The sequence below is a fragment of the Perissodus microlepis genome, chromosome 16, assembly GCF_051167445.1.
Source record: "Perissodus microlepis isolate ML-2025 ecotype Zambia chromosome 16, ASM5116744v1, whole genome shotgun sequence".
Taxonomy (NCBI): Eukaryota; Metazoa; Chordata; class Actinopteri; order Cichliformes; family Cichlidae; genus Perissodus; species Perissodus microlepis.
This window is the reverse complement of record NC_140476.1, coordinates 24,634,672-24,654,724: the sequence shown is the minus strand read 5'-3', so window position 1 is coordinate 24,654,724 and position 20,053 is coordinate 24,634,672. Positions and strand designations below refer to the sequence as shown.

Sequence of the window (20,053 nt, the reverse complement as noted above, 5' to 3'; positions counted from 1 at the left end):
TTTTGATACATTATAAAATTCAAACTAAAGCAGAATAGATGAATTCCAGTGAACAGATAAGAACTCAGTACATCCTCCTCAGCTCAGCAGAGCTTCACTCTTTGTGGAGGAATCTGGGTCAAACAGTCTGGATGAGTAGCAGCAGTGAGTGAATAGAGTACCTACAAGGAGGGGGAGGTGTTTTAAACTGAGAGGCTGAGTGTTCATGCATGTGTGCAGGGAGGTTACGTTTTCAACTCTTTTATTTTTAATGATATATAATAGAGAGGCAAGGAAGATGGGACAGGTCGTCAGGTAGGAGTGCTGGGTCCAAAAAGACTTCTAATTGATATGGAGAGCCGATGAGCTGGAGACTCATGCTGCAGTACTGCTTACAGGTTAGGACCTGGAAACCTCAGTTATGCTGTCAAACATGGTCAGACTACCACCGCTGCTTATCGCTGACCATGTCTGTATTAATCTCCATATTCTGCATTTAAATTATATAAATGAAAAAATCTCACTGAAAGGCAGAAACTGATTTTTATACACAAACATTTTATTCAGTTAAATAAAGCATGGATCTAATAAGAACAGAGGTTTTGTGAAACATGGAAAAAGTGTGGCTGGTACTGAGTCCTATCAATTATCAAGACACAAAGAGAAACAAACCCAGATTTAAAACATTGTAAAGACTGCTCTGCATTAAAAAAAAAAAAAAAAAAAAAAAAAATCATAGCTTGTCTGACTTCAGCTGTTTCTTACAGCACACACTAAAAAAAGGGGGAGGGAAAAAAAGGGGGGGGGGAAACACAACAACAAAAACCCCACACATACAGACTCTACAAGATTACTTTTCATGTCCAGTTCAGAGTGAACAGGAGAAGCTGAATATGACAAACACAGCTGCTAAATAAATGATGGAGAAAAGTATGTATGTGTATGAGAGTGTGTGATCTTTTTTGTAATTTTTTTTTTTTTTTTTGGGGGGGGGGGGGGGGGGGTTATTTTTTATTTTTTTTATTTACAAGGTGTATTCGAGCTCGTAGCGGACGTAGACATTTTTGTCGTCGTTGTAGACCTGTGGGTAGTGAGCAATCAGGGCGTCCTGAGAGCCGATGTAGATGGAGTTGTAGATCTTCCAGTAGACGTCCCTCACTTTCCTGGCTGGATGGAACAGACCCTGCAGAACGCCAGACAGTTTGAGTTTACGCTTTATACAAACACAATGATTCAAACTTTTAAAGTTGGGCCCATTTTAACCCCCAGGTGACCAGAACTTAGTCAAAACTGCTTCTGACTCTTTGTCTCTGTATCTGTTTCTCTCTCTCTAAAGAAAGAATTAAATATTCACTCGTGAAAAGCAGCACAGAGAGCAAAGCTGGATTTCCACTGGAACAGCTGTAAATCCCAGCACTGCTGAGGGCTTAAAGAAGCTCTAATCTTCTGTCATGCATACAAGATGCAGCTCTCATTGCTTTACACTTCACACACTCTATACTGCAGGTGATGAGTAGAGTATAACCAGTAAATGATTTAGCCACATGTAGTAACACACAAAGTGTGAATTCAGATTAAGAGGTCGAGGTAAACAGCATCTACAATGTTGACAGAAGGTTCGAACCTTCTGTCAACATTGGAAAATACTTTGCATTTTGGTAGTTTGTAGAAATATGTGGAAGTGTTACTGCTGTACGAAAGGTGAATAGGTTCATGAAAAAGTCTTTATGGAGCTAAGCTTTGTGATGTTTGACTCCTGATTAGTGCTGAGTAAAAGAAGAACACTTCTCCATGTTTCCACAGCAGAGCTCTATCAAATATCCTCCCTCTACAACTTTACTGTGTAGCTCTTAAGAGACATGTTTATATTAAAATGCAGCTGTACGAGTAACTCCATTTCTTGTCCCGGTCTGCTCTCTTGTGGTTGTAGCATGTGCATGTTTGAATCTGTGTGACTTTTCTGTATGAATAATCTTTTAGCTGACAGCACTAGTGTGCAGACAAAAATCCTGACACACATCTTTTTTTTTTTTCATAACTCCAATTTCTGGTCCTGACCTGTAAGCAGTACTGCAGCATGCGGCAGGGCCCGAGAGCGACCCTCAGCCCCTCTAAAGCACCCATCACAGCCTGGATGACGTGAGGTGACGTCTCAAATACGTTGGGCCACACGTAGTTCAACAAGTGGTTGAGGGAGTCCTCACAGCCAAAACCGTAGACACCGAGGGACATGTGCTGAACCACAGCGCTGGCTGTCTGTCTATGGACCAGGTCTCTGCAGGGGGGGCAGAACACAGAAACACATAAGGTGCAGGATTCACTCTGATGTCTTTAACCCTCACGTGTGGGTAAAGAGTTTGAAAAGATATGAATACTTCCCCTGCCACAGTTTTTATCAAAACTAATCAGTCAAATTAAACCATGCTGATACCTGTCCATGAGAGCATCCTCCAGCAGTGGTGTGACGGCATAGATGTAGTCTTTGCCCATCTCTCCAATGTACTCGAACAGGAAGGAGAGGGACTTCAGTACACCGTTTTGCACGTTGAGCTCAGGCACGCGGTATTCGTTCATTAGGGCCGGCAGCACCGTGAAGGGTGAACAGGTCTCAGCAACGATGGCGATGGCTACGGTCGTGCAGACCCTGTTCTGTCGCTCCTGGACTTTAAGGTTATTGAGCAGAGTGGCCAAGACATCGTGAGGACTGCAGGGAGGAAGGTCAGAAAAACATTTTAGATCCACTTTAATGTGTACATAAGCTGAGACAAAACGAAGATGAAACCTTACATGTATAAGGTGTGTATGTGACAGAAGGTACTCACCCGATGGCTTTGGCGATATAACCAAACGTGTTGACGGTGGCTCTGCGGATGGCCTTTTTGTGTGCCTTGAGCAACTCCAGCAACTCGAAACAGATCCTCATCCACTCCCTGGCAGACACGTACTCAGCACCCCTAAAAATACACATAAAAGTTAGAAAAGGACACAATCATATCCACAAACCTTGAGGTTGAGGCTTGTCACCACTGACCTGTCAGCGATCCTGCCCACCAGGTCGATGCAGTTCTCCTGGACTTTCTCATGTCTGTTCTTCAGGATGGGAGTCAAACGAGGAAGCAGGTCTTTGATTGGTGGGGTCATCTTGTGCATGCCTAAAAATGAGGTCAGATATCAGCACGGGTCCTTTTCCACACCCTGAGGTGCAGGTAAATTTTGTTACTTAGAACAGAACAAGAGGTGGGAAGATGTTACTGTAGCTGTTGCTACATTTTTACTACCAAACTCTCAAAGGTGCACTGATTGCTATCGAGCTTCAATGACAGTCAAACTCTGTACCAAAGCCTAGTACAGAGCCTAGGGGCTCTACAAATTATTTTTTTAAATATTTTTTTATAACTCATCCACCGAGATACAAGAATTAGGAGGGTCACAGCTGTAACTGCCTGCTAGGCCTTCAGCTCTGTTTCAGTTGTGGTGAGTGTTCTAATACAAATTAGCAGGTATGTGCATCTGTGTGAGACAGCTGTCCACTTTATGAATGCTGCTTGCTAGTGTTAGCTGATAGCTTAGCACTCCACCCTCTTGTGTAACGATGATCACTTTTGGCTCCAAAAGGAAGACGGAAGCAGTCAAAACTAACAACTGCGAAGTTCAGGAACCAAGATGAGACCAAATGTGAAGACGTTTATTTACATCCTATCAATAAAATACACATGTGATCGGTGAAGGTTACATACCAATGACGTTCACAATGGCCTTCAGCGCTCCAAGGATGCTGCCCAGCACCTCAGGGTACTCCTCTCCCAGATACTCGTACAGCACGACCCCCAAATGACCCATCAGCTTCTCCTGCAGGGACAGGGACAAGCAGAAGAGGTCAGTGTGTGGACTCTGTTACATATTTGTCTCGGATGCTGCATAGGCTGAATGTACCTCCTGGCACGTCTTCATGACCACGGCCGTGCGGGAGATCAGGTCAGCAGCTTGCTGACGGACCTTGGCCGACTTGTTGTTGAGACGCCACAGTACCGTACCACAGATCTGTGGCAGGTAGGGTTTCACGCGCTTCCCAAGAGCATTCACCACTGTACCGAAACCATTCAGCATGACAGAATCCTGCAGACCAAAGAGCATGGAGTATGAAACGAAACAAGAAACAAAATATTGTGAAAAAAACCCCCCTCTTCTCTATAACTCCCTCTCACCTCTGTCGTCTGCTCCTGGAAGGCATACAGAATACCGTCGATCAGCTGCTCCTCCAGCTTGTGGTCGATGTCAGCTGCGCCCAAGTTGCCCATGATTTTTTCAATGGTCTCCATCACCATCTTCCTGTACTGTTCTGCCTCGTCTTTCAGGTCATCAACGATACGTGAGATGATCTCTGCTGCTCCCACTTTGTTAGCCAACTCCACTGTGGTGTCCACCAGCTGGACAAAGAGATAATAACTTGAGACGAGTGTGCAAAGCTTCAGACAACTCTAAGGACACGGTGTGTTTAACTGCCGACTAGATTATAACCTAAATGTCTATTTGAGTTGTGTGATCAGATCTGTTGGTCTATTTTGTGCACACCATTATTTTCCACTAGTAGAGTCACATGACAGGCAGACGACAGAGTCGGTTGAAGCAATTACAGGAAACCCCGAAGAAGAAGAAGCTGTGCCCAGTATCGTAGCTGTGTCCAAATTCAGGAACCGCATCCCCCAGTGCCTGCATTTGTAGGCCGATTACGTTACAGCGACACGACGAAGACTCCAACAAATGCGCCCTTCATTTCCCCAGATTTGAAGGATGGGTCGGGTGTATACCTGCTCAGTTTCCAACAATGGCGGCAGCTAGTTGAAGTTTTAATATTACTCTTATTATTCTTTCTGGGCACAAAATAAACGTTTAGCATATTTTCAGGCGGGAATGTAACTGTGTAAACCTCAAATATCTGCTCAGTTTATCAAGACACCACATATTTTCAAAAGCGCTCTGACGTTTTCGGAGACGTCTGTTACCCACCAGCTGGGGGCAAGGCGCACTAGAGCCGGTGAGAACACCGGACTCCCAGCAAATCGTTTTCAAACCCAGCACCGTCTTTCCCTACTCAGGTTAAACATGTATAAGTCACTTAGATAACCTAAAAATGTTATTGTTTGGCTTTTTTCAGTATTTTATTTGTTCCTGAGTAAATTGGTTTGGCTGAGATTAAAGTTATAGTTTTTACACAGCTGAATAAACGTCAAGCAAACATCTGATTATCAGAAGTGTGAGATGCTCGAGAATATACTCCGGTGTCCTGTTATATTTTAGATAGCAAGGAGCAGACGGCTGAGTTTATTAAACTTCACCGAAACAATCTGCAAATTTCATTAAAATTTAATAAACTATCATCTTGTCTTTATTTTTAGTTAGCACATACCTTAAACACTTCTAGCTGTAAGCTAATGATAGTTATATAAGAGCAGATGCATGCTGGTGCAATAAGCTGTACGTTTTACGTCCAATGGACGCATGATCTGATTAGTCGACTAATCGCAAAAATAATCAGTGACTAGGCAACTATCAAAATAATCGTTTGTGGCAGCCCTAATCTCATACATCCAAAACACAAAACAAAAACCACAAAAAACCCACAAACGGGCTAAGATCAGCAGTTTTAGGAAAAAGAGCCAACCACACATTTCCTTTTCTAAGCTATTTTGACAATATTAGATTTTCAAATATATTTTAAGCTAAAGAATATGTTTCGCGAACCTGTCTGTAGTTGCGTCTGTCCAGAGCCATCCTGTGCTGCCAGAAATGCTTGAAGAAGGGGGGCAGGATTTCAGTCTTGATGTAGTTGGCCTCGACACCATCTGTGCCACAGCACTGCTTCACTACCTATGAGGCAAGACAGACGGGAAACTGATGAGTTTCTTGTGACATCCAGAAAGATACGTTAATGTAACCAATGGGTGCAGAAAGACAGCAGAGGGGACATGCTAGCAGCTGCTCTGGCAATCCTGGTGCTCATGTAGCAAACAATGTTCATCACCTATGTGGCTGAAGAGGTGAGAACGAGTTACAGGAAGTTAGTTGACAGTTTGGAGGTGCTTCCTCACAGACAGTCTCCTTACCTTGAGCACAATCTTTTTCATCTCCTCGTCAGGGGACTGAAACTCTCTGATGAGGATCAGCATCACCTCTCTGGTGTAGTAGTTTGCATACTCAGCATCCATCAGTGGGATGAGGTAACCAATAGCTTTGAGGAAAGCAGCCAGACCCTGGTGACCAAAGGGGATAACATAAGACACAATCGCAGACATGTTTCACACATTTTCCCTTTACAATAACTGGTAATGTCCGACGCTCCCAGCAGCATATTAATGGTCTCTCATTAGACCTCTGCTGACAGCAGCAGCTCCTTTGAGGAGACTCTATAGCAAGCAAGTATTCACACTGCAGCCACAGGCAGGCTTAGTGCTGGGTGCTGATCTTGCGCTCAATGCTGTGAATGCTTTTTCCAAATTTCCTGCTCACCTTTCCTCTGTGTTGCCTGATGCCTTTCCACAGTGGCTTCAGCACTGAGTCAAAGGACTCGATACCGTATGGTGTGGCAGCTTCAGCCAGGGCAGCTATAGCCAGGGCACTGATGGTCCTCACCTTCTGCTGCTCGTCCACAAGCCCTGCGGAGTCGAATAGTCGATGGTCAGAGCTCCAATGCAATGCATTTTAACAACAACAACAACAACAACAACAACAACGAACCACGTATACTCAAAACAAAACACGTCATGTGAATGAAAAATTGGGCAAATTAGCAGTTACGCATTTACTAGTTAGAATAGTTAAAGGTGTACACCTGCATTCTGTTCAAATTCACAAACTGAGAACTTATTCATCCACATAATAAGCCTGTGGATGCCAGTGCTTTGAACTCTGTACTATTTAACGCTACGAACAGTTTAAGTTCACTTACCATGTTCAATAATCTCGACCAAACTGCGAAGGTGAGGCAGAATGGCACAGCCCATGAGGATGGCGATTTGCTGCACAATCTTGATGCCTGTGTGCCGAGCCTGCCAGGACTTCTTGCTTTTACACACAGCTTTCAGGAAAGGGAGGAGAGAGGGGATCCCGAGGGCGGAGGCTACAACAGCAAAGGCTCGGGCGGTGGTGTTTCTGACGTACTCGTCCATGTTGTCAATATCAGGTCGCATCGTGGAGATCATAGTAGCTAAACCAGCAGCCTGAGACACACAGAGGAAAGACGGCAAGCTTTCAATCATTTAACCTCACAAACATGTCTCGAGCCAAGTTTAAATGCTGCTACAGATCAGAGATATGCTGAGCAGACATGGTGACAGAACATAAACAGCTAATGATGGCGGATTGTAACCAGCGGGTGCAGGTTGAGAACAGACGAGGCATAAAAGTCCCGTCTGCTAGCTCTCATGCTGGTATTAATCTAGCGAACGACTAGCCCTGATCTGACCACGGACTGGCTGAACAGGCGAGAATGGTTCGCACAAACCACAGTCCATATAGTTTATGGGATAAAAAGACAAAAAGAATAAGGTGCTCCATGTTACCTTTGCCAAGTTAGAGATGATCTCTCTGCCTTCCACTCTGGCATAATAGTCTTCATCGATGAGCAGCGGCTCAATAACCACCAGGATCTGCATGCAGAAAAAGGACATTTAGATTGTCAAAGACACTGAGAAACCACTGAACATTTAAACTGAGCTGTCACAGATGAACGTTCACATTGAGCCCACCTTGTGAACATAAGGTCGGACCAGGTCATCCAGTTTGTAGAGAATGCGGTCAATGACTTTAACCAAAAGATGGCGCTCCTGATCCTCCAGGGTGGGGGACATGAGCAGGGGCAGGATCTGGTTGAACAGGGGACCTGCTCCGAATTCGCGAGCTTTATCTGTGATCTGACGCAGAGCAGCCTAAGAGGAAAGAGAAGGTCAGCCAGTCAGATAATGGTCAAATTCTGAAGTATATTTGGCAAATCTGTTACTAAACAACACAGGAGAGACTTCATACTCAAAGAAACCTGAAACAAAACCTGTATGAGAACTCTACAAAGATTGTGACAGACTTATAACTTGCAGACAGGAAAATATTTTCAAAATCTTATTTTGAGGCAAAATCAGCAAAACTTTTTTAAAAGTCAGATTTGAAGCTGGGGTTTTATTCCTCTGTGAACAGTGATTAAAACTCAAGAGGAACCTGGTACTTGTCATGATAAGATGAGACCGGGTGGTTTCTGTGTGCAGCTCACAGCAGAGCATGAAGGTCTACACTGTGACCTCTGCTGTAAGCAGCAGCTCCTCAGAGAGAACGTTGTGTAGCGAGCAAATATTCACCCTGTAGCCACAAAACCTCGGTGCTGGGTGTTGATCTTGTAACTTTAATGCTGTTCCAAAGCTCAAGTTTGGCCACAAGCAAGAATGATTAATCAAAGTATTAAAACCCAACCTTTCTCATGGGAGGAGTTCCATTTTTAATCTTCAGCAGCAGCTTCATAATCTTCCTTTCTTTCTGCTCCTCGGGGCTCAGAGTGGACTCATCCACCTCCACCTAGCACCAAGACAAAAACCATGAACCTCAGACACAACAAACACCTGGCTCACACTGACTGTGCCATTATTTTATCCCTGCTGATGCTCACCAGCAGTTTGTCAAAGTACTGGATGTCATCAGGTTTGAGGAAAGGGAGATTTCCTGAGGGCTGGTCGTTCATCTGTTTTGTGGTGCGATCCTCTGCCTGCATATGGAAGCCCGTCATGCCTCCAATAGGTGTGGGCGTGGCTGCCAGCTTACGGGCCGGGGTACGGATAGGCACGTAGCCTGCAGGAGGAGGCAACACCTGTGAAGAAAAACACCTGTCAGCACTGCAGTCTAATAAATGACCTTCACTAATGCTTGTTGCTGGAAAATGAAATGCATCAAATAGACGTATACCTTGTATCCCTCTGGGAACATGGCATCCAGCTCCTCGTCTGTTAGAGGTCGGTTCCTCTCATCAATTTCTCTCTCCCACCTCCATGCCTGCAGCTGCTCTGGAGTCATGTGTGCTGAAGAAAACGGGAGATTAATTGTTTATAATCAAGTAGAAGAAAGACTAATAATAATAATTTATAATATAATTTATAATAATAATATTAATAAAAACAAAGAGTAAGGCTGTTTACCTGTAGTTGGAGTTTGCAATTCCATAGCTGGTGTGCCTATGGGAGTTTTTCCTGGGGTAAAAAGTGGTGTTGAGGAGCCCATCTGGCTGGCAGGGGTTTCATCCCACCGAGACTTCCTCTTACTGGCTCCTGGAGTCGGAGTTTCACCCACTGACTCTTCTCCTCTATCTGTTCTTGGGGTCTCAGCCCAGCCGCTCCCATGTCCTGGGGTCTCCCTCTCAGTCTTTGGAGTCTCGTCCCAGCGATTTTTGCGAACGCTTCCTGTGGCTCCCCCGTGACCAGGTGTGGCATGGCCAGGTGTGTCTCTCCCTGGTGTGGCAGCACCGGCAGGTGTGTGGCTAGGAGTCGGGTCCCACATTCGGGAACTGGGAGTGGCCCCTGGGGTTTCACTGCCTTTAGGGCGGCCGGGGGTTTCATCCCATCGGCTGTTTGAAGGTGTGTGCGCAGGGGTATGTCCAGGAGTCTGCAAGGGACCAGAAACATCAGTGAGAAAACTGATATGCAAGACAGATTTATGTTTTATTGCTGGGTGATATTTTTTAAGCTTACTTCAGCACTGGCATCAGCTTGGTCCCAGCTGGACATCTTTTTGGGTGTAGCATTGGAGGGGGTTTGGTCAGCTGTCTGGTCCCAGCGACGCTTACGTTTAGGGACAGCTTGGGCAGCAGCAGACCCATTAACAGCTTTCAGGTCCCCTGATTTGGCCTTCTCTGCCAGCTGCTGACGAATCTCTCTCTACATGAACAGATGCACAAATGTCAGGATAAATACAGAGTTCATGGATATGAAAGACTGTGTAAAGATATCTGGTGACTGTGTCTGTTCATTTTATCTAAACAGACAGGTTGACAGTTCAGCCAAGGGCATAAAGGCTTAAAGAACTCATTTGAAAATGATGAAATTTCTATGAATCCTGTTACAGCCTCACACCCAAGAGCTCAACTCCACTGAACACCTATAGATTATTTCATACAAATGACAGCAAGTCTCAAAAAGCTTGATTTGATTTGTGCTGCGGTGTTGTTTGCATGTGCACATGTGTGTGGATATGAATGGCACACACTTTGTTAAAATTAATGATGAAATAATTTAATTTAAAAATTTTCTCCGCTGAAAATATTTTATTTGTCAATTACTTTATGACTAATAACTTGGCGACATAAGCACCTTCTCCAACAGGGAGTCTCACATTCTGTGGATTAACTTTGGATTCACTGAACTTCAGCTGGTAACAGTAGTCCTTGTTCTGCAGCTGTACTGAGTTTGAGGGTAGCAGTAAATGAAGTCCTTCATCTGTTGCAGGTTGCAGTTATAGCCCCTTTTCCATTAGTTCCTACTCAGATCAACTCGTCACGGTTTGCCACAGTTTTCAATTAAACCTTAGTGCCTGTACCATTTTTTAGTACCTGCTTGGCAGAGTGTCCAAGTGATCTGAGCGGGTACTAAAATGTGGCGCCGTCACGCTGCAGTGGCATCACTTGATGAGTCATGAGTGTCTCCTGCCATTTTTGAAATCCAGGAACGAGGGAATCGGCTGCACAGAAACAACACCGCGGCGCCTGATGATGAGTCTGATGAAAAGCCACAGACCGAGCAGCAGGTATGCCGTCGTCTTGACGTTCACCTTTGTTGTGGTGTTCATTTCGCATACAAATGACATCATGGGACGTACAGCCACGTTGCTATAACAACCCCAAACACATTACGTGGTACTCGATTATACTGAAAAACGAGTCGAGCCGATCAGATCAGAGTAGATGGGCGATCGTGGCTCAAGAGTTGGGAGTTCGCCTTGTAATCGGAAGGTTGCCGGTTCGAGCCCCAGCTTGGACAGTCTCGGTCGTTGTGTCCTTGGGCAAGACACTTCACCCGTTGCCTACTGGTGGTGGTCAGAGGGCCCGGTGGCGCCAGTGTCCGGCAGCCTCGCCTCTGTCAGTGCGCCCCAGGGTGGCTGTGGCTACAATGTAGCTTGCCATCACCAGTGTGTGAATGGGTGGATGACTGGTTGTGTAAAGCGCTTTGGGGTCCTTAGGGGCTAGAAAAGCGCTATACAAATACAGGCCATTTACCATTTACCATAGATATTAATGGAAGAAGCACTTCAAGAGAAGAAAAGGGACCACTGCAAGTGCAGTTTACAACAGTGGAGATGAGTCCTCACCATACCAGATCTTTGTGGCAGTTAGGGCTGCCACAAACGATTATTTTAATAGTCGACTAGTCACTGATTACTAGTCACGGGCGACCGTGGCTCAGGGGGTTGGGAAGCGTATCTGTAACCGGAAGGTCGCCGGTTCGATCCCCGGGCTCTCTGTCCTGGTCGTTGTGTCCTTGGGCAAGACACTTTACCCTACCGCCTACTGGTGTTGGCCAGAGGGGCCGATGGCGCGATATGGCAGCCTCGCTTCTGTCAGTCTGCCCCAGGGCAGCTGTGGCTACAACCGTAGCTGCCTCCACCAGTGTGTGAATGCGAGAGTGAATGAATAGTGGCATTGTAAAGCGCTTTGGGTGCCTTGAAAAGCGCTATATAAATCCAATCCATTATTATTATTATTATTATTATTTTTGCGATTAGTCGACTAATCAGATCATCATCCATTGGACGTACAGCTTATTGCACCAGCATGCATCTGCTCTTATATAACTATTATTAGCTTACAGGTTTAAGTGTTTAAGGTGTGTGCTAACTAAAAATAAAGACAAGATGATAGTTTCTTAAATTTTAATGAAATTTGCAGATTGTTTCGGTGAAGTTTAATAAACTCCTTGCTATCTAAAATATAACAGGACACCGGAGTAAATTCTCGAGCATCTCACACTTCTGATAATCAGCTGTCTGCTTGACTTTTATTCAGCTGTGCAAAAACTATAACTTTGATCTCAGCCAAACCGATTTACTCAGGAACAAATAAAATACTAAAAAAAAGCCAAACAATAACATTTTTAAGTTATCTAAGTGACATATATATGTTTAATCTGAGTAGGGAAAGACGGCGGTGGGTTTGAAAACGATTTGCCGGGAGTCCGGTGTTCTCACGGGCTCTAGTGAGCCTTGCCCTCGGCTAACTATCGAGCTAGTGGGTAACAGACGTCTTCGAAAACGTCGGAGCGCTTTTGAAAATATGTGGTGTCTTGATAAACTGAGCAGATATTTGAGGTTTATACAGCTACATTCTCGCCTGAAAATATGTTAAACGTTTATTTTGTGACCCAGAAAGAATAATAAGAGTAATATTAAAACTAACTAGCTGCCGCCATTGTTGGAAACTGAGCAGGGCTGCGCTATGAATTCTGGGACAGAGCTACTTCTTCTTCGGGGTTTAACGGCAGCTGGCATCCTTGTACATGCAGTGCTGCCATCTTCTGTTTCAGTCCGTTATTACACTCTTAAATCCTACTACTTATTCCTGCGTCTTTTGGGATCTTACAAAGCTTCAAACGATGCGTCGACTATTAAATCAGTCGTCGACGATTTTGATAGTCGACGTAAACGTGACTAGTCGACTAATCGTGGCAGCCCTAGTGGCAGTGATCTGATATTTCTACAGACACTGTTGGTTTGCCAACCATATAAACACATCAAGCAGGAAAGAAGGATTTACAAGGAGTGTTTATTTTTCCATGTTCAGTTTTGGTTTGCGGTTTCTCATTTAGGTTTAAATTAGCCTTAAAGGACTGTCATCTGACCGTTTCTGATATCTGATGATAATGTGTAGATAAACAGCATCTTACCTCCTCTTTGGACAGGTTCTGCTCCAACATGACGTCCACATACGACCTAACCTGCAGCTTGGGATCCGGTGTTTTGCCCCCTGCGCGAAAGAGCATGAACAAGAACATAGGATACTCATCAGCGTACGCTCCACAACCCCGAGTTATTCCAAACACAGCAAGCACAAACACAGCCAGCTAACCCTGACTCTTGTTACCAACAGTTTAACTTATGTTCCTGCTCTGATAAACAGCTGACTGACAGTCCTAATAAATTACATACAAATGTACATTTGGCTTTCTTACATACAGTCATAGCATTCTAATGAAAAACAAGAAGATACATAGAAAGAAGAGCTGAGGTTGTGGTGTTTTCTTTAAGTGGATTAAGAAGTATAGCCATCACTGATGCAGGGGTCCTGGGCTGTGCTCTTCAGAATACGTACACTTTCAGTGCCAAGGGTCCATCTGCAGTCAGACTTCAACCGGCAGAAAAGAAGCCTAGAAAATTTCTCTTTACCATTAGTAACACTTTGGAAAAGGGTTTGAACTCACACACAACAGTATACCATTGTGATGCATTGATTTAAGGCAAAAAAATAAAGCATCTTCTTGGGGTATTAGCACAATCTAGAAAAAAATCCCATGATATTTTGGTCCAGTTTCCCAGGTATTTACAGTAGCAGATAAATATAAAGTCAAGACTTTGAGGCTATGCCTACAAAGGACATTAGCACAATAAAATCAAATGTGAGTGTTTGCATTCAAAACTAGAAAAAAATATTGATAATACCAGAGTCACATGGACTCATTATTTAAACATCATACATCAAGATCTTGACTTCCTTTTTGGGACAGAGGTAAATTTATGTAATCAAATATTTGGGCAGTCTGCTTCCATTACGGGAATATTTTATGTCAACTTGTTGGAATCCGATAAGCCAAATTCAAAAGAGGCTGCTGGGAGGGCTGAGGTTTGTTGTAGCTGGGTTGCATCTGATTCCCCTCACAGCCTCCCACCAAAACAAGCAGCCAATGGACCCTGACCAAACTGACAAGTGCACCGTTCTCAGTGTTCCCCATAACCTACACAGGATGAGTTGCTGCACCCTTAACAGAGTGCAGTACAGGACTGGCAAAGCAGTACTGCTGTAGGAGAGAAATTAAGGACAGTTAGTATGGGCCTGTGGTATTTTGGTACACAATTTTCTTGATAACATATTTCTATTTTACAGAGAGAGTTGTAAAATAAAACTCTACTGAAACAACAACTTTGTACAAAGAGCTCTCTCTACATGCAGGTTGAATATACCTAGACCAAACCTGAGACATTCAGGCCATTTAAGCTCACAGTGTCAGGGGAAGTGAAGATGCAATAAATATGGAAAGAGGTAAGATAGCTGGCTCACAGCTACAGTTTCTGGTTTTTAGTCCGAGCACTAGTCGTCATGATAAGCTACACAGACACAGGCTCAGCCTAAAAGATGAGGAAAATGTGTAGGAAAGCTGGCCACATTGGAAAGAATAACTTGTCATTAGGGCTGTACCCGAATATTCCACTATTTGGAAATGTATGAACTGTGTGTGTATTCAGTTTACCAACATGGAATTATAAGAATGTGACAACAATCTACACTGCAACAATGATCATCTCACCTCACTGTTATAAATAAGCAACTTTTTAGCCCTGCCACAACATGCAGAAAGTCAATGGACAGTACTGCTCTATGACAAAGCACCTTGCTGTCCTGTGGTAGCTGCACCCACGGAGCCTAAACTTCTGACTTTATTACAATGACCCTTTTACATACTACCACAATCCCAGCACAGCCATTATCCTTACATGCGTGTGGTGATTTTGTCTGACCACAGTAATAAAAAATACTGGCAGCTTCCAGTGCTACCTCTCATCCACCTAGTAGATGCACCTTTGGTATAAATGTACAAATCTCATGTTTGCATTCTCAGGTTATTGCAATGAGAAACTTCGTGGTGCCCACGCTGCCCGCCCGCCCACCCAGTAGGGTGACAGCAATACCCCATGAGTCTTTTACAGCAGAAGGGTACAATAAGCCAATTCTCCATGCTTCCTTCCTCAAGACAATCACTGGATGTTTTTTTATGTGGGGAAAACTGTACCATCTCAACTCATCTACCTGACATCCCTCTCACTCACAGCAGTGATGATCATGCTTAGCTTACTTAACCATTTCAAATTCATACCACTTAACATGTTTAGCCTCCTGGCGTCCACATATGTGGACATCACATTTTGGGTTGTCTAGACCAAAATACTAAATTTTGCTCTACAAGGGCCTGATATCCACTTACGAGGACATTATACTGCCACTGTTCTATCAAAATTTAAAGCCAATGTGCTCATATATGGATCTAATTTTTTTCAGAAACAAAAATCAGGTAAAAAAATAAATAAATAAAAAAATCCATGTAATTCTTTGTTTTTACATTCGTCAGGTCCCAATCAGCCCAAACAGCAAAGAAATTAAAAATGCATGCCATGAAAGAGTTCGTGTCTTAGGAGGATAAATATAAACGTTCTTGCTGTACTACGCTTCACTCAAATTTCTGACCGATTATGTTTAACATCACACTCATAAAATCTGAAAAACACAAAGTTTGATCAACTCTGAATTGCTGTAGCTCAAAAATATGATATTCGGGACAGCCCTACTTGTTAGGCAGCGCTTTACGCTGAGGCCCAAGACAATTTGCAGTTTGACAAGTCATGTTACCGCATCCAGATAATAAATCTCTCAAGTTTCTCTGTTAACTCTTAAAGAAAATAAAATTATGCTTCTGATTCAACTACCACCAGAGCATATTAATGATATTCCTCTTATATATTTTATATTCACCTATAAAGCTGTGCCCAGTGTGGTAAAGCACAGGACGTGGGCAGCTAAATGAGCTAACCTTCACCCTCAACTTCTGTGACAAGCGGACACTGCACTTTCCCATCATAAATCACATTGGGTTGTTAACCCTTCGACCCACACACAACCCATCTGCAACCCATGTTTGTTAGGCAATAAACACCTAACCACCTCTCCCCCTGAAAAGCATGGTAACCCTATAATACCTTTAATGCATGCACCAAATTAAAATCCCAACAACACTGTCCCAAACTGCAATTATGGAAATGAATTGTGAGCCCACACTGACATTTGTTGGAAACAGTTGGAAATTTATAGTGGGAGAAAAACAGCGACACAAAATGTACATGGAGGAAAGGATTGACCACAGGGAAGGCACTGAGTCTGGGAGGCAAGCTATTGCATTGTGGTCGAAGGGTTGAACAGTAAAAACTATTGGTGCAAAAAACAGAAAAAAAAGAAAACAAAAAGAAAAAAGGGGGAGGAGGCAAGGAACTTGGGAAGATGTAAAAAGGTCACAAAAGAACAAAATTTACCATCTGCAAAGGGGTCGAGACGCTCAGGAGAGATGATCATCTGTCTGCGCCGAGCCTTGTATTCATCCTCCCGCTCTGCAATCTTCTGTGGACGATGCTCTGCAAATGGGTCGTACTGCAAAGATTAAGCACAAAACATGTGATGGTTAGTAAAATAGGATTTTGTACAAGCCTGTTTTTTCATTTAAAAAATTAGATCCCGTTTTAACTGGAATTTAGCCCCAACAGTGAATGAACATACCTGTTCATCTGACTGAGGAATGGCATTAAGTATTGCCACCGGCGCGTGGTACCCTGGCTTCTTTTGTCCCAACAAGCTTGTTGACGTATCATCTTCATCGTCCTGAGGTAAGAAAGAGAATAAATGAGTCTATTCAAATCTTGCCAAACTGGCAAGGTTCTCCTCAAATCCCCAAAGCAAACAGAGAGGAGCAGTCAAGCTCCTTACAAAACTGACAAAGGACAACATGTGGCTCACAAAACAGCATTCTTGGAAGAAGCTACTTTGTTTGATTTGGAAAAGGAAAAAAAATCAAATACTTGCCTCCTCTTGCTCATTGGCAGCAATGGAAGTAACATATCCTGCAAAGCGACTGTCGCTGCCTTCATAGATCTCTGGGTCAAAAACGCCAGTGGAGATCAGGCCCACTCCCTGCTCTCCATCCTCCAGCAGGGAGGCCTTCATCCCCTGGATCTCCAGGATCTGGGCCTCGATATCTGTAGGGGCACAAGGAAACATGGTGAAAAACTACCTGTATAGGTAAGCATGCATGACTGACATACACCCCGATATCAGCAGTGGTGGAATCTATAAATATTATATTTACTGAAATTTATCTGAGGCATGACTTCAGTTTGTGCTGGATAAGGGTGTAAAACCAGTGTGATAGAGCGTACTGTAAAATTTGATAACATGCCCATATATTTTTTTTAAATTTAGTTCATCCCTTGGCACAGGGAAACAAAGGAATGCTTCATAAAAGGAAAAAAGAAAAAAAGCCTTTAGCTCTTCATCGTGGAATTTTTGTACATTTAATTAGGAGGATCTTCAGTGTTTCTTAGCAAGGAGAAAAAAACAGATGGGGTATTGTACTTGCAAACGATGCTCTCAAAGAGATTTAGTCGTTAAAAAATGCTTTAACCCCACACAGAGAATTGGACTGATTGGCAAAGACTAGCAAACGGGCCTTTATTTGCGCTTTCACACCTTAAATCAAGCTCAAATACTTCCTTACACTCTGCCTGTTAATCACCGCATGTGACTGTAGTTTTTGATGTAAACATGATCTGTTCCAAGACACTGGAACAGTCCCGCACTACAATTAAGTTTGGCTCACTCTGTTTATTTACTTTACTGTGAGGTTGCTTTAATCTTATGTATTTATTTTATTCTATTTTGCAGTACAGGGCTTTATGAATGCACGCCTGTGAAAAGCGCTTTAAAAATAAACGTTACTGACATCATAATTTCTGCTTTCACAAACAAAAACTGGGTCATGTAACTCTCAGTTAAGTCATGTCCAAAAAGTGCATTAGAATATTTTACAGAAAAGGGTTAACTATTACCAATACTTGCTACAGAACACCGATTTTGAAGCTAATATCAGAGTCTGCTGCCAAACACCAATTGCTGTAGGCATGGTAAACGCTTGGTAGAGGTTGCTAATGCTAACTCGGTTAGCCACGAGAAGACGTTAAAGAATTACCATCCCTTGGATTACACAGTAACAACAACAAGTAATACAAGCTTAAAGGCGTATCTGACCAAGACAAAAAGCCCAAATGGCGCCTACTATTGCATGCAACTGTGCAATACGCTGAGAAAAATAGTCCACTCCAGCTAACAAGAAAGCCAAGCACTAACCACCAGCGCCATTATCTAAAGCTCCGCGTTGCGTCGTATAAGGCCTGGTGCTTATCGCCTTTTTCGCAAATATACAGGAGCATTACCGTCAACAGAAATACCAGAAAAGTCAGCGCAATATTTACTGACACCATAAAGCAAAATACATGGTAAGCTAGAACATATTTATGGAGGTTTTAGCAGTAATTTACCTTCGTGCGTTTTGGCGATCTTCGCCATTTTGGTGGCGGTTGTTCGAGACTGAAAGCGGATGTGACTTAATTCAGAGTTCCGTGTCTTTCCAGCTGTTCTCAGACCAGTTTCCAATCGCTCAGTAGTTATATTGCTAGTAGTAGCATTAGTATTAGACGTAGTATATTGACATACTTATAAAAGTTGTAGATACAGTGAAGCAATTAGTATGTAACTTTCCGTCCATGTATGATGTATAATGTCCAGTAGCCTAAAAAAATTTAAAAAAAAAAAAAACCATTAAAAAGTCTTAATTGACGCAGCCTTCCAATTGTCCTTTCTCATTTTATTCAGATTTCCCAGGTGTTTTTTAAGACTGCTAGAAGCAGCATTCTGATCCTTTAAGGACAGACTTTTATCAATTGAAATGGAGAATGTCTGCTGACAGAAATCACCTGAGTAATATCTCCTTGCACAGCTCCTTCTTTGTCTCCTGGAGTACATTAAATAATTGGGCTACTTTGTAAAAACGTATACCAAAAAGCCTGTAATTTCACTGTGTATGCCACAGAAGTGAAAGGGATAATAAGACAGGTTTGGTTGATTAGAAGACTTGTTTATCACAGGGGCTATTCTGGCATGCAGCAGTAGGTAAACATAAGGCTTTTCTAACACCTGGTTCAGAATCGTAACTTCAAGTCAAGGCGTTTAACCTCTCGCATTACTAACATCTGTGTTTACCTAGTATTTCATGTGAAACTAGCTTCTTTGAAAGAGATGTATGGTTGGTAAAGTTTCTTCCCCAAATGTCTGCACAAAACACCTGTGATTATAGTTTATGTCCTTTTCTCATAAATGCCCAGGTGTTATTTCTTAGATTTTCTTGTGCTCCTATTGGCTAGAGGACCTATATCTGAAACACTGCATGGGTGGCTGTAGCTCACAAGGTATACCAGGTCATCCACAAAGGCTGGTGGCTAGATCCCTGGCTACATGACAAATATCCTTGGGCAAAATACTGAACACAGAGTTTCTCTCAGATGCATAGGAGTATGAATCTGTGTGAATGTTGGAGAAAACACAGAAAAAAGTGCTTGTATGAATGGCACATGCTGTATAAAGTGCTTTGAGTTTGAGTGCTCCAGCAGAGTAGAAAAGCTATATGGAGCAGTCCATCTACTACAGACAATACTTGTGGAGCTAATTGTGAAGCTTTTTCCTTTTCACAGAAAATTAAATTTCAGGACCCAGCCGTGCATTTTGGTTATTAGAAAAGGAAGCTACATGACAGAAGGATGAGGAATATAGCTGTGGGGAAAGTGACTGATTAGATTTAAAACAGTTGAGTTTTACCTGGTGGCTCAGCAGAAAGATGCCAGAAGATGCATGTCGTTGCAGGAAAAACTTGTACCACCAGCTGTGAGGTACTTGACACAGAAGGCAAAGTTTGGATAATAATGATGCCGCCAAAGTGTCCACAAACAACCCTGACTGGGGAGAAATGTTTATACAATTGACAGTTTCTGTGTTTAACCTGAAACCACACTGAACTTTTTTCTTTTTTTTTTTTAACTTTCATGAACTTTACTAAAGTGTATGTTATAACATATATTTTGGATAAGAACACCAGTGCAGATAAGCATATATCATTTCCTTCAATATTTATTCATATATATAATAAATGTACCTTACACGTTAGTAAAACAAATATAGTGTATCACGATA

The 20,053-nt window shown here is 43.0% G+C and overlaps 1 protein-coding gene across 2 annotated transcripts; it reads right to left on the bottom strand.

The window, feature by feature from the left end:
• Positions 1-517: 517 nt before the first annotated feature.
• sf3b1 (splicing factor 3b, subunit 1) lies at positions 518-18,480 on the bottom strand. Of its 2 annotated transcripts, XM_084907547.1 has the most exons (24): positions 18,349-18,480; positions 16,838-17,010; positions 16,535-16,636; positions 16,294-16,408; positions 12,885-12,964; positions 9,702-9,887; positions 9,153-9,615; positions 8,923-9,035; positions 8,630-8,827; positions 8,437-8,538; positions 7,725-7,904; positions 7,539-7,625; positions 6,926-7,196; positions 6,487-6,632; positions 6,084-6,230; positions 5,722-5,847; positions 4,185-4,406; positions 3,913-4,095; positions 3,717-3,828; positions 3,011-3,131; positions 2,802-2,933; positions 2,411-2,683; positions 2,038-2,254; positions 518-1,162 (listed from the first exon to the last, which is right to left on the bottom strand). In XM_084907547.1, the coding sequence occupies exons 1-24, from the start codon at positions 18,374-18,376 to the stop codon at positions 1,004-1,006; spliced, it is 3,936 nt and encodes a 1,311-aa protein (XP_084763673.1). In that variant the 5' UTR covers positions 18,377-18,480; the 3' UTR covers positions 518-1,003. The 2 variants fall into 2 exon arrangements, with proteins under 2 accessions (XP_084763673.1, XP_084763674.1); XM_084907548.1 differs by lacking the exons at positions 16,535-16,636; positions 16,838-17,010; positions 18,349-18,480 and having other exon boundaries at positions 13,310-16,402.
• Positions 18,481-20,053: the final 1,573 nt, after the last annotated feature.

Excerpts from the sequence above, each read along its gene's own strand:
- sf3b1 (XM_084907547.1), bottom strand. The coding sequence starts at position 18,376 with ATGGCGAAGATCGCCAAAACGCACGAAG. Across the intron at positions 9,616-9,701 it reads AAGCTGATGCCAGTGCTGAA|ACTCCTGGACATACCCCTGC; the intron begins GTAAGCTTAAAA and ends GGTCCCTTGCAG. Across the intron at positions 7,626-7,724 it reads TCCGACCTTATGTTCACAAG|ATCCTGGTGGTTATTGAGCC; the intron begins GTGGGCTCAATG and ends TTCTGCATGCAG.